A 14,761-nucleotide genomic window follows, 5' to 3' on the forward strand; every position below is an offset into this window, starting at 1 on the left:
CCAAAGTGCAGCCTTGCATCATACTATATTCAACAGAAATAAACATTAATAATAATAATAATAATAATAATAATAATAATAATAATAATAGTGGTTACACGCCAATATAAATCAAGACATCCATATTACCCAAGCTGGCATGGATGGAGTATATTGAGGAAAGGTAAAAAAAATCCCACTAGATGCTGTAGAAATTTTTATGGGTGACTCCATTCCTCTAGAAACTGTTGCAGATTTTCTTAAGGAAATTTTAGCATGGGCTTCTTCACCAGATTCCATGGTAAAACCTTCCTGATCTTGTAGTACATACAAATCACCAGTAAGCTTCCTTACCAAACAGGATATAGACATTAGATTATTCTCTAGCTTATAGACACAAATAATGCCATTGAAAGGAGTGTTTAAACAGGGAACAAAAACTTTTCCAGCTCCAGTCCCATCATGCCTGGTCCCAACAACCAAAACCACATGTGTTTGTTTCTTAGACTACTGATCCACAAATAATGCAGGCAGAACCACCAGGTGACTGGAAGAACCACTATCCAGGATCTGGGTCTGTGGAACACGCTCCTTCTCTCACCACTGCTGCCACAAAATGAGCCTGCTGTTTTTTTGCTTCTTAGATGGCTGCCACTGTTTGCCATCACTGCCCAAGTTAGCATTCCAATTTCTGTGCAAGTGCTTTGTAGAGGACTGGAAGTTTTAAAGGTTTCAAGGTAGAAAACACCATGCTAAGTGCACTCCTGATGAGGAAATTCATGAGAATAGTTTTGTTTGCTTCAAATTGTCATGCATTGTTTGTTTGCTTTCAGACATGGAAACGTGTCAGTTGCCCAGCATATCAGTACCCAAACAAAGGCCAGGATCTATGTATTCCCAAGACTCCAAAATTCCTAGCCTTTGATGAAACCTTGGCCCTCATTTCAGCTTCCTCTGCACTTTTATTATCTCTAATCACAATTCTGGTGCTTTGCATCTTCATTAAGCATCGTGTTACAGCCATAGTCAAAACCAACAACAGAAGCCTCACCTATAGCCGCCTCACAGCCATCCTTTTGTGTTTCCTCTGTCCTTTGTTGTTCATTGGACAACCTAATAAGGTGACCTGCATTCTCCAACAAACTGCTTTTGGTATTGTCTTCTCTGTGGCCCTCTCCTGCATCTTAGCCAAAACCATACTGGTGGTTTTGGCATTCATGGCTACCAATCCAGGAACCAAGAAAGGAAATGGGTAGGCAAAGAACTGGCTTATTCCATTGTCTTTTCCTGCTCCATTGTTCAAGTAGGGCTCTGTGTCCTCTGGCTGGCAATCTCTCCCTCATTCCCAGATGTGGACATGCACTCAATGACTGAAAAGAAATCATAATTCTTTGTAATGAAAGGTCAGTTCCGAAGTTCTACTGTGTTTTTGGTTACATGGGCTTCCAGGTCACTGTCAGCTTCACTGTGGCCTTCTTAGCCAGGTGGTTGCCTGACAGCTTCAATGAAGCCAAGTTGATCACCTTCAGCATGCTGGTCTTCTGCAGTGTTTGGCTCTCCTTTATTCCAACTTACCTGAGCACCAGAGGAAAATACATGGTTGCTGTGGAGCTCTTCTCTATCTTTGCTTCTGGTGCTGGGTTACTAGGATGCATTTCCCCCGTAATTCCTACACTATCATGTTGAGGCCTGACCTTAACAATAGAGAGCAGTTGGCACAAAGAAAGATATAAATCACAGAAGATTTTTTAGTCCTGTTGGTTCTTAGGCTATGTGGACTTGACGTCAGGTATCACTTTCCCTGTAGTGTACTCACCAAGAACTTACCAGAAAAATTACTTCCCCTTCCTATCTTCTCCTGCATCCCCATGAGTGCCCCACATTTCTGCTCAAGAGGCTCTAAGCGCCTTTCCTGAGCAAATTTGGGGAGAGCATAGGAAGTTGCAGAGAGAGGAGAGGAAGAGAATCACAGGAATATTGGAAACGTCTTTCAGGTTGATGGTGCTGGCTTCTTTCCGCAAACAGCTATCCAGGTCATGTGGCCAGCATGACTAAACTGCTTCTAGTGCACAGGACACCGTGAAGGGGGCCAGAGTGCATGGAAATGCCATTTACTTTCCTACTGCAGTGGTACCTATTTATTTACTCAATCTGGTATGCTTTTCAACTGCTAGTTTTGCAGGAGCTCACCCCAATATGCAGATTTGAACTGCTGGCCTTATGATCGATCAGCAAGCCCAAGAGGCTCAGTGGTTTAGATCACAGCACCACCCATGCCCCTGTGGGATAGGATAACATAGGACTATTCAAATAAATGCTGACAAACTCTCTGGTTGTGCTTTCCTGGAACCACTGGAGGTATTTAGGAAGTGAATCACTTTCTCATTCAGTGCGTCTTAGTGAGCAGAGTCAAAAAGGATGTAGGACTTCAGTTTGGATAGTGGGGCAAAGGAGGAGAAGTGGGACCAGTAGTACCATGTGGACTGACCATGACAGAACATAACCAAGAGATAGAGAGCATGGCTGATTTTCCTGTTTCTAGACTCAAGCCTGCTGTGCCTGTGGGAGAAAGCAAGCGACCTTTGTGGCATTTAATGCTGGGATTCCCCCCACCCTAGGCTCAAGTTACATATGTGTGCAAATAGACCATGTATAATAAAAACAACACAGTCTCCACTGTGCTTCATTGTCTAAAAAGAAGCATAGGCCCTGGGTAAAGTGTGCATGCAGCCCTGGAATCTTGCACAACTCATGGAGATCGGGGTGACTTGGCAATATTCTAAACACACTCTTCCTTCACATTCAGTTCATCCCTATGAGTCAGTTTGAATTTCAATAGTAGTCTTTCTTGGACATTAAGGAGCAACGGATGGAATCAAGAGAAATTCATGACTTTTTGATCTGATAAATATGTTTCCTTCTGCAACTCAGAATGTGGCACAGATTTCAAAAACATTGCAGAAGTAGTATTATCTCCCTGTAATTATCAAAATGACTATAATCAATTCACCTGTTCAAACTCCAGTGATTGACCTGAAGTTGGTAGTGGTGGGGGAAGTTATGCAGTATTCCATAGACATCTAATATTAGGGCTAAAAGAGAGGCAGGGTGCTGTCAGCTTCTCTTCTTTATTCATATAGAGTAAGCTCCAAGCTGGTGTTTCTTCTCTAACATTCAAAGCATTCCTATATAACACGGTTGAGATTAGGAATGAAGTGGACAGCTGTCTCTTTAAAGAGGTGATTTGTTAAAACCAGCTGCCACCTCAAGTCATCTTATTCAAATGTGGCTGATGTTAGCAATGATGCTGTAGAAAGGAGGTAGGAGAGTTTATTTGCAGAGGGAAATTTGTCGCCGGGATGTTTTTTCTGCATCTCCTGCTCCTTTCAAACATGGTTTGCAAAGTGCATGAGCTGAAATGCACCAGAAAAGATCCTGTGAATATTCCACACGAGTGGTATGAGCCAGGTGATCTCCTGATTGGTGGGATGGTGTCTCTTATCCATTATATTTCCCACCCAGTCCTCTTCAAACAACACCCTTCTCAGTTCTTGACTGAAATCCCATTGTAAGGAAATTGCCTTTAATTTAATGTAGTTGTATATATATGTATTTGACTGCATCAATTCCATGTGTTTTTCATATGATGATAACTATATTCATTGTTTCACTATCTTCTTGTTGTTTAGACATCCTTCCATCAATCTTATTTTTTTCCCCCTTTTCTATTTCCGCTGACTGCCCAGACTCTTCCAGAGTGGCTTAGTGTTTTGTGCTCCACATATATTTTCAGTGTAGATGAAACTTTGGAATAGTGACACTGACTCGGCCTGCTGTGTTAAGACCTGCCAGCTCCTAACACCAGAGAAGTTAGCTTTCAAAACCGCCTCTTTAGAAATGGGTTTCGGACTGCCTAATTCTTTGTTGCTGATTTTCTGTAGGATTTGTTTTGAATTGCTGTGGGAATGGATATCCTTGCCTCACTTCGCTATTGTGCATTTGCTCAATTTTCATTAGTCTGCTTATCCCTCTTAGTGGAATGATGGTGACTTATGTACCTTGAGTTATTTATAATCAACGGGTGATATCAAATTTGAAAAGGAAACCACAGCAACAAGTCATCAAAAAGAAACTGTTCTTCTTTTACATGACTTCAGTTTTAAATGTATTTCCAACAATAAAAAGCACAATACTGTGAAAAAATGAACACATCGTCTGAATTGCATTCTGTATTTTTCTGATACCTCCAACAGCATGCGGTAACTGACAAAGGGATATATTATATAACAGAAAGAGACTCATTAAAACATCCTAATAGGCATTTGAATTTTAATACCTTTGCCAATCTATGGAGATGTCTTCAAAATCTATGTGTTTGGAGAAATGAATATTATAATTTGATTTCAAGACAAATACAAATATTCCTTTAGTTATGATGTGCAAATCTAAAGGAATACAGGAAAAGGTAGCCACAATACATTTTACATTCTTACCACTATAACTTAGTTATGCAGGCTGTGTTTTCCCTTCATGTCAGGAAGCTGAATCTTCAAGATGTAAAGTGGATAAATAATGTGTTAAAATGACTTTGTGCACTGTTTAATACTCACATGAAATAGCAAGTGACTTTCTTTGCAGTGTTATTACCAAGTTCTACCAACACATCCTGGCCTTGGTCTTTGCTGTTGACAAGATCAACGACAATCCCAAGATCTTGCCCAATGTTACCCTGGGGTTCCATATCTATGACAGCTACACTAACTCAAGAATGACCTACCGAACCACCCTGGACCTGCTTTTCAAATCACATCAGTTTCTCCCCAATTACAAATGTGGCATAAATCAAAATATAATAGGAATTGTTGGGGGGCTTGCCTCTGTTACCTCCTCACACATGGCAGACATCTTAGGTCTTTTCAAGATTCCACAGGTAGGATCTGAATGTGAGGGCAATGGGGACTTCCCTTAATCTGCCGCATAATTCTCCCCTTTCTTTCCAGTAGCGATTTGAGTATTAGTTGATGGAGAAATATAGAAGGGTCAGAAATATGTGGAACTGCATTGTGTTATAATATGGGTATGCAAAATGTATGAGCAGCCTGCATAAGAACTAAAAGTTTCCTGAGGTCTTTGCTGGCTACTAATTTACAGTTTGATATTGATTACTGGCTACAGTTGGTTGAGGTTGACAGTGGTTTGATGTTAGTATATGTACTTTATTTAGTTCTAGACTACACCCCTCTCCCAAAAAGTTGATTATATCTAATGTACTGGCAATTTGCTTTTTATATTTACAAATCATTCAGAGATTGTCACAGACTTATGCAACAGAGCATTAACGATTTCTATATTTTAAAAGCAGGCAAGGTCCATCCCAATTAATTATAAATTTATTATCTTATGATCAGTTGACAGGAAAATGTATGTAGTTTGAGCGTGGAATAACACAATTTAATATGCTACAAAATTAACTGGAGAGATTTAGATCTTGCTGGCCTCTTCTCAGTACAACATAGTTTCAACACACCAAGCTGAAAAAGATTCACAGGTACACAGTCTGCAATTAGCTGCAGGATTTATTTATCTGAAAGATGCTTTCAACCCCACATTCCCCGAAAATTGCTGTGGGAGAAGGGTTTGTTTGTTTAAATCACAATAAATAAGATGCTTTTCGATTGCATCTTTGAGTGTTAGATTTGATTCAACTGTTGCACTCACCAGTGTAGTCTTGCTTGAGTTGCTTCTGACTCTATTCAATCTATTTGTGAATTATTCAAGTTCTTTTCGGGGGGGGGGGGGGAATTAATCATTTCAACATGCCATTATACAGATGCATCCTAAAATATTCCACTGTAATCCAGAAATACAATACATACAAACTAACAACATAAGTTCTTTTCCCAGACTACTATATGTAGAGAAGATGATAAACAGTTTAACTTAACCACAAAGATTTATAATGTGTGGGGAGGAAATGCATTCTCTATTCAGTGGAATTGGTTCACTCCCAGGCCCCAGACTTGCTTTTGTGCAAATGCCATATATCATTGTATACCTAGTATATGCTTAGTGAGTAATAGTTTCGCAGCTCTCTGAAGTTTCAGTTGCACAAAAAGTGCTCATTCAGTGCCTATTTCCTAAGCAAAGAATAACTCAGCCTTTCTATGGGGTAGCCATACACATATAGAATATTAAGATAGACATTAAAACAATTCCGTCTCTCTAGAGCAATGCTAGTTAACCCTAGGTATGTGGCTAAGGGGTTATTATGTTCAGTAACTGGACTGAAGCATAAAATTTTAGCTTGGCTAAATAGATATAATATTAGCTAGGTATGAAATATTCTCCAGTGACCTCAGGACTATAGTTCCCACATTAGGAAATGTGAAGATTCATGCAGAAATACAAGGCTTAAGGCTGTTCAGTATAAAATGAAGCACTTGAGCATTTCTTCGCTGTACTTGCTATGTTTAGGTGACAAGATTTCAAAGAATATATGACAAAAATGAAGGGTGGTGAATCTGCTGGATCTGGGCCAGCAAACTATTTTTAAACACCTGAGTGCTGGTTATCAGTATGTTGTTTACTGTTTCCAGTCCTGTTTACTGACCATAGCAAGCCCTGCCATAGATTGTCAATGTGTAATGCCATTATTGCCAATATATTGCTCTCTACTCAGAGCCAGAGAGTCCTAGATGCCCAGAAGTTCTATATTTCCTTCATGCTGGCTCATAAAAATGTCCATTCAGCTGCCATATTAAAGGGGAGATGCAATTAACTATCCAGTTTGGATACATTGCTTTATTTTATTCTGGCTTTTTAAAAAAAGACAAACCAAGAAACATGAATTCATTTTCTTCTTTCTGGCTTTCCAAGTAGGGGAAACAGTATATTACTGTTACTGAAAAGGTACAAAGTGTTTTGGTTTCCCCCACTGCAGTTAAAGTGAGAAAAACAAGAAGCACATAGGATTGGAAAATCTTTTATGTGTATGAATCACCTGAATAGATATACTTTCATATTTTTATACCTGTTTACAGTTTTAGGCTATATTTCTGATTTTGCTTACATCTATCTGCTTGGCAATAACTTGTGCTTTGTTTATTTTTTAAATGTTTTCACATACTATACCATACATTGTGGTCTTTAATCACAAATTGCTTAGAGAGTAAACGAAAAAACAAGGTTTAAAGCAAGAAATCAAAATAATTAAATAAATGAGACTAGAATGAGTGAAGAGGCAATATGTTTCCCCTGTTTCCAGTTTCAATTGTCTGGACATTCCCCTCTTCTTGCAGTTTTCATACGGCTCATTTCCACCACCAATGAATGATCCAATCAATGGTCCCTCCTTTTATCACATGGTTCCCAACGAAGGCCTTCAGTACCAGGGAATTGTGCAGTTACTTCTCCATTTCAACTGGAAATGGGTTGGGCTCATTGCAAAAAATGATGAAGGTGGAGAACAATTTTTGCATATGATGGATCCCATACTCTCCAGGAATGGAATCTGTTCAGCATTCACAAAAATACTTCCGGAACATATGCATATCTGGAATGCAGATGAAATTATCAAGATCACAAAGGAAGTTTTGCCAATTATCAGTGCAGGCAATATCAACGCTGTTGTTATCTATGGAGAAACCTCATCGATTATAACGTTGGCTAACATTATAGGAATAACCAAAGTAATGAAAGGACTATTTCTTCAAAATAAAAAGGTGTTCTCTGCAACAAAAGTATGGATTACCACAGCACAGATTGACTTCACATTACATAACTTTCAAAAGTTAATTGAAATAGATATTCAAATTTTTGAAGGTTCTATCTCCTTCTCAATTCATTCCAGGGAATTACAAGCGTTCCAAGAATTTGTAAGGAATATTTACCCTTCTTGGTCAGAGGATGATGGTTTTATGAACAATTTTTGGACACAAGCATTTGGTTGTTCACTTTCAAACTCTGCATCCATCTCTAATACATGTAGTGGAGATGAGAAGCTGGAGAGCCTCCCTACACCTCTGTTTGAAATGAGCATGACCGGCCACAGCTACAATGTCCATAATGCTGTGTATGCTGTGGCACATGCCTTCCATATCTTGATGTCAGTTAGATCCAAAAACAGAACAGTGGAGGGAATGGGAACATGGTCTCCTTTGAATGTAGAACCCTGGCAGGTAATGTTTCCACACTGGCCAAACCCAATTGTGTGTCAAGGCCCCATCCCCTGCTTTATGATGAAATAAGACACATGGACACAAGTATTTTAGGTTAATGGGCTAAAAAAGGCCACAACTTTATTGGTTACAGAATGTGAGTGGTATTGGCTTAGGCATTGGATTCAAACCAAATACACTTGACTCCTGCCTGCCCTGCAGGAAGTCACATGAGGCTTAACAACCTGTAGGGGGAGCTTGTTGATGCAAATCAACTGGAAGCTCTCCCCTAGAGTTACCAGAGGGTACTGCCATGGCCCTAGCCACCACCTGGGCATCGGACAGGAACCAAGAACACCAGATTCCTTTAAAGAAATACCCTTCAAGGGGAGGGGTAGGCCACAACCTCCCCTCCAACACACAATGTATTTTCCAATGCCTAACCACCAAACCTTATAAAGTTGTGACGATTTGCTACGAGGCAGGTGAAAAACCAAGTGACTAGTGCCAATTTGCCGAGAGAAAAAATTCCTACCAGGCACCTTCAACAGGCAACCAACAGAGGTCCATAGCAAGGTCAGGTGTTGAATCCCTGACAATAGAAGGAGGGAAGGCTGGAGATCTGTGCTTGCAGGAACCAAACAGGCTGAGCCCAGGGCTCCCAGCTAGCCAGATTGGCTGGCTGAGGGCATGATGTAGGCCTGGGACTCCCTGAGATGTAGGGGACCCAACAATGCCCCCCTGTGAAGCGCGGCAAGCGAGTCCCACTCGCAACCTCTCCCCTCGCAGAAGAGGAGTGGCCTTGTCAATATGTGACTATAAGAGAGTGGTGTGCCATGCAGTAGCCAAATGCCAAGGACCTATTTCTCATCCATGAATTCTCATTTAATGTTCTTTATTGCATTGACATTGCATTGTATTACCTTTTTAACCTAATGTGCCGAGCCTATTTTGGGGCCATTATATGTTTTATATACGTCTGCATTTTAGATTCCTGGCGCTGGCAACTAAATTTTTATATTATTGTTTTAGGGTAATTTAAATGTCACAATGCCAGTAATATCGTTTGAATTCTGTTTTATCAGGTTGCTTCTCTTTAGCATTTTTGTCTTATCTTGCTATGGCTGTATGCTAATGCAATAAAGGTTTGATGATGATGCATTGACACCAAACATCAATGTTGCTGTGTTAAGTCTGGCTAATATTTGTTCAAGCTTTCCATAGAAAACAAAACAATAATGTCTGCATGCATGGTACGCTTTTTTTAATGATTTGCTACATAACTAGTAACTAAAATGGCATGTTTTCTTTTTTTATAATAATATTTATTAAAGTTTTAAAAAGTTTTTTAAAAATACAACAAAGACGAAAAAGAAAAAACAACAACAAAAATATCAAAAAACCCAAAAAGAATCAAACAACAAAAAAGTACACAAAAATGCAATAAACCTTATTAACTTAACTTCATTTGCTTGTTTCTTTTGACCTCCTCCCGCCTCCCTTTTTTGTATTCTGCTTCAATTAATTATTTCAGCAAATCCTTTCCATCTTTCCCCAATTTTTAACCATTAATTTATCTTAACATAGTATACTTTTACTTTCCCTCATTTCCTTCAACAATCTATTTGACTTAAGTCCTTTATGATATTTATACAAAAGTCACATAGTTTCTTTCCAGACTCCTTCTAAATTTCCTCAATTTTGCTATGTTTTTGTAAATAATCTTTAAATTTCTTCCAATCTTCTTCCAAAGTGGCATGTTTTTTATTAGTAATGGTAAAAGTCTTGAATTCATAAATACTTTGTTTCCTAAACAAAAATAATCTAAATTTGTGAAAGAAAACTAATAGTGATTATATATCATCACCTGAACACTTTGGTTATGTCTACCTCTCCACCTAGCTGCACTCAGTTCTTCAGAGGATCTCCTTCAACAACAGTGCAGGAGATGAAATTACATTTAATGAACATGGAGAATTAGTAGGTGGATTTGATATTACAAACCTGGTCACTTTCCCAAATAACTCCTATGTCAGAATCAATGTGGGAAGACTGGAACCTCAGGATTCTCCTAATAAAAAGTTCACCTTTAATGAAGAGAGAATCAAATGGCACAGAGGATTGACTCAGGTAGGTTCCGGCAAATATGTCAAAATCAACGAGGGAAAGCTGGAACCTAACACAAGGATGACAATTTATGAAGAAAGAATCAAGTGGTACAGAGGGTGGACTCAGGTGGGGGGTTAGAAATAACTACACTGTCGCTCCAAGGAAAAGAAATGGCCATCTGCTGGTTCAGGAGAGCAGGTACATTTCTCTGCACTTTTATTTTTTCTGACCACAGCTCGGGTGCTGAGCATCTTCATTAAGCACCAGGACACTGCCATCGTCAAAGCCAACAACAGAAACCTCATCTCACCTCAATATATTGTCTAGCATCTTGGACAAAACTATAGCCGTGGTTTTGGCATTCATGGCTACCAAACCAAGCTCTTTCTTCCACTGTGTGTGCCACCTGTGAATGCATAGATCTTACATTCCATTTCACTGGCCTCCTGGTATCATGTAACAGTAGATAGATTTTGCAGGAATCTTTGAAATAGTAAACTATTCCTTCTTCTTTGGATAGGTGCCACCGCTTTCCTTATGTAATGACATCTGCCACCCTGGTTCTGGGAAGAAAAAGAAGGAGGGAAAGAAATTTTGCTGCTATGATTGTGTTCGATGTCCAGAAGGAATGATCTCAACTGAGGCGGGTAGGATATGTGTATAGTACATACACCAGTTATTTAAAAGATTTACTTAACCACTCTCACTTTTTCTGATACAGAGTAATATTGCTCGTGTTTCTCTTGGCTGGCCATTGCTCTCCGTCCCTCCAAAACAACAACAACAACAAAACCAGCACAAAACACATACACCTGTAGGTATGTTAGGGTACAGCATTACTTGTATTTTTTATAAAGCATGTATTTTGGTCACATACATAGTTTTCTTTTTTTAAAAAAAATGGAGAAATTATAGCTTTCAAAGATGTTTAAAGTAAAATAGGCTTTAGATCACATACAGAGTTTTCCTTTGAAGAGCTTTCAAATATGTTTAAAGCAAAGAACTTTTCATACATCAGAATGGTGGTATAAATGTTGAGCAGGATGTCCACAAACCATTAGATACCACAAGGAAAAGTGAAAGGATATGGAACACAAGAGAAGTTCTAGACTGGGAGGGAATAGAAGTAGAGGCATCGTCCTTAAGAAGGATGTTGATTGGGGAGATAGAGAAGAATGTCAACAAATTAACGAGTGTTTTTCCCGTCTTATGATCTTTGGCTGAAGGTTGGTATAAAATTAATTAATTAATTACAATAGAGGTGGAAGGGGTTCAGAAAACATACCAAATGAAAATTAATATAGATATACAATGCTTGGCAGTGATTTTAAGGCTCTTCACCATAAAATTTTAAAGCTTTCCTTTCTTTAAAAATGGTGGTTAGCTCATTTTGTGATAAGACTGTTCCTAACCCTGAAAACAATCTTGATTGTTCGTAGTTTATCATAATTAATTTACATTATCAGGTGAAGAAACTTGTGTCAGTTGCCAAGAGGATCGTTACCCAAACAGAGGGCAGAATCAATGCATCCCTAAGATTCCAAACTTCCTTGCTTTTGATGAAACTTTAGCCATTATTTCAACTATCTCTGCACTTTTGTTGTCTCTGGTCACAGTTCTGGTGTTGGTTATCTTCATTAAGCACCAGGATACTGCCATAGTCAAAGCCAACAACAGAAGCCTCACCTATATTCTCCTCACTTCCCTCCTCCTGTGTTTCCTCTGCTCCTTGCTGTTCCTTGGAAAGCCTACTGAGGCAACCTGCCTTCTCCGACAAACTGCTTTTGGTATCATCTTCTCTGTGTCCCTGTCTAGCATCTTGGCCAAAACCATCTCTGTAGTTTTGGCATTCATGGCTACTAAACCAGGATCCAGGATGAGGAACTGGGTCAGTAAAAGACTGGCTTATTCCACTGTCCTCTCTTGCTCTGTTGTTCAAGTAGCAATCTGTGCTCTGTGGCTGTCAACCTCTCCCCCATTCCCAGATTTGGATATGCACTCATCAGCTGAAGAAATCATATTGTTATGTAACGAAGGGTCAGTGCCCATGTTCTATTGTGTTTTGGGCTACATGGGCTTCCTGGCCATTGTCAGCTTCATTGTGGCCTTCCTAGCCCGGAAATTACCTGACACTTTTAATGAAGCCAAGTTCATCACCTTCAGCATGCTGGTATTTTGCAGTGTTTGGCTCTCCTTTGTTCCTACTTACCTGAGTACACGAGGAAAGTACATGGTGGCTGTGGAGATTTTCTCCATCTTGGCGTCCAGCGCTGGATTATTGGGTTGCATCTTTCCCCCAAAATGCTATATAATTCTAGTGAGACCTGAATTGAACAATAGAGAGCAGCTAATAAAAAGAAGATTATAAACAGCAGAAGAGATTCTCTTTTCTTTTATGAAAAAAAGGAAATATTCTTCCCCCCTGGATCCAACATGATTACTGCAAAGCTAGAGCTGAACAGCAAAATGTAATTAATATAATCAACATATGTGGCTTCATTTATGTTATTGCTATTCTATATGGGATTTTGAAAGAGGTATCAATGAGGTATTTGAAGGAATGAAACTATTTCAGGGTTGTTGGGTGTGTTTTTATTTTTTGTTATGTTTTGGCATTGTGAAACATTTTGTTTGGGATTCTTTTCTTCTGAGGGCTGGCTCTTCCAATAGGCAGGCTTGGGGAATTTGCTCAGCTGGAGGGGCATCCTAGGGATCTGTTTCTGCTTCTGTTACTAACCACCTACATAGCTCTTCCAGTGCTTCCCAAGGAAACCACATTATTATCTTTTTTCTCTATTGACATAATAAACAACCCCAAAGTGCAGCCTTGCATCATACTATATTCAACAGAAATAAACATTAATAATAATAATAATAATAATAATAATAATAATAATAATAATAATAATGGTTACACGCCAATATAAATCAAGACATCCATATTACCCAAGCTGGCATGGATGGAGTATATTGAGGAAAGGTAAAAAAAATCCCACTAGAGGCTGTAGAAATTTTTATGGGTGACTCCATTCCTCTAGAAACTGTTGCAGATTTTCTTAAGGAAATTTTAGCATGGGCTTCTTCACCAGATTCCGTGGTAAAACCTTCCTGATCTTGTAGTACATACAAATCACCAGTAAGCTTCCTTACCAAACAGGATATAGACATTAGATTATTCTCTAGCTTATAGACACAAATAATGTCATTGAAACGAGTGTTTAAACAGGGAACAAAAACTTTTCCAGCTCCAGTCCCATCATGCCTGGTCCCAACAACCAAAACCACATGTGTTTGTTTCTTAGACTACTGATCCACAAATAATGCAGGCAGAACCACCAGGTGACTGGAAGAACCACTATCCAGGATCTGGGTCTGTGGAACACTCTCCTTCTCTCACCACTGCTGCCACAAAATGAGCCTGCTGTTTTTTTGCTTCTTAGATGGCTGCCACTGTTTGCCATCACTGCCCAAGTTAGCATTCCAATTTCTGTGCAAGTGCTTTGTAGAGGACTGGAAGTTTTAAAGGTTTCAAGGTAGAAAACACCATGCTAAGTGCACTCCTGATGAGGAAATTCATGAGAATAGTTTTGTTTGCTTCAAATTGTCATGCATTGTTTGTTTGCTTTCAGACATGGAAACGTGTCAGTTGCCCAGCATATCAGTACCCAAACAAAGGCCAGGATCTATGTATTCCCAAGACTCCAAAATTCCTAGCCTTTGATGAAACCTTGGCCCTCATTTCAGCTTCCTCTGCACTTTTATTATCTCTAATCACAATTCTGGTGCTTTGCATCTTCATTAAGCATCGTGTTACAGCCATAGTCAAAACCAACAACAGAAGCCTCACCTATAGCCGCCTCACAGCCATCCTTTTGTGTTTCCTCTGTCCTTTGTTGTTCATTGGACAACCTAATAAGGTGACCTGCATTCTCCAACAAACTACTTTTGGTATTGTCTTCTCTGTGGCCCTCTCCAGCATCTTAGCCAAAACCATATTGGTGGTTTTGGCATTCATGGCTACCAATCCAGGAACCAAGAAAGGAAATGGGTAGGCAGAGAACTGGCTTATTCCATTGTCTTTTCCTGCTCCATTGTTCAAGTAGGGCTCTGTGTCCTCTGGCTGGCAATCTCTCCCTCATTCCCAGATGTGGACATGCACTCAATGACTGAAAAGAAATCATAATTCTTTGTAATGAAAGGTCAGTTCCGAAGTTCTACTGTGTTTTTGGTTACATGGGCTTCCAGGTCACTGTCAGCTTCACTGTGGCCTTCTTAGCCAGGAGGTTGCCTGACAGCTTCAATGAAGCCAAGTTGATCACCTTCAGCATGCTGGTCTTCTGCAGTGTTTGGCTCTCCTTTATTCCAACTTACCTGAGCACCAGAGGAAAATACATGGTTGCTGTGGAGCTCTTCTCTATCTTTGCTTCTGGTGCTGGGTTACTAGGATGCATTTCCCCCGTAATTCCTACACTATCATGTTGAGGCCTGACCTTAACAATAGAGAGCAGTTGGCACAA

General features: G+C 39.6%; 1 protein-coding gene across 1 annotated transcript; it reads left to right on the forward strand.

Annotated features, from left to right (window-relative positions):
* Positions 1–3,371: 3,371 nt before the first annotated feature.
* Positions 3,372–12,612, forward strand: LOC128399031 (vomeronasal type-2 receptor 26-like). The gene is made up of 6 exons (XM_053360288.1): positions 3,372–3,547; positions 4,618–4,909; positions 7,278–8,156; positions 10,038–10,265; positions 10,966–11,062; positions 11,711–12,612. The coding sequence occupies exons 1-6, from the start codon at positions 3,372–3,374 to the stop codon at positions 12,610–12,612; spliced, it is 2,574 nt and encodes an 857-aa protein (XP_053216263.1).
* The last annotated feature ends 2,149 nt before the right edge of the window (positions 12,613–14,761 follow it).

The sequence above is a fragment of the Podarcis raffonei genome, chromosome 13, assembly GCF_027172205.1.
Source record: "Podarcis raffonei isolate rPodRaf1 chromosome 13, rPodRaf1.pri, whole genome shotgun sequence".
Classification (NCBI taxonomy): domain Eukaryota; kingdom Metazoa; phylum Chordata; class Lepidosauria; order Squamata; family Lacertidae; genus Podarcis; species Podarcis raffonei.

Bases quoted from the DNA above. Each gene is read 5' to 3' on its own strand.
- LOC128399031 (XM_053360288.1), top strand. From the start codon at position 3,372: ATGGTTTGCAAAGTGCATGAGCTGAAATGCACCAGAAAAGATCCTGTG. The intron at 8,157-10,037 runs GTAATGTTTCCA...CTCTCCACCTAG, and splicing joins TGAATGTAGAACCCTGGCAG to CTGCACTCAGTTCTTCAGAG. The intron at 11,063-11,710 runs GTATGTTAGGGT...TTACATTATCAG, and splicing joins CAAAACACATACACCTGTAG to GTGAAGAAACTTGTGTCAGT.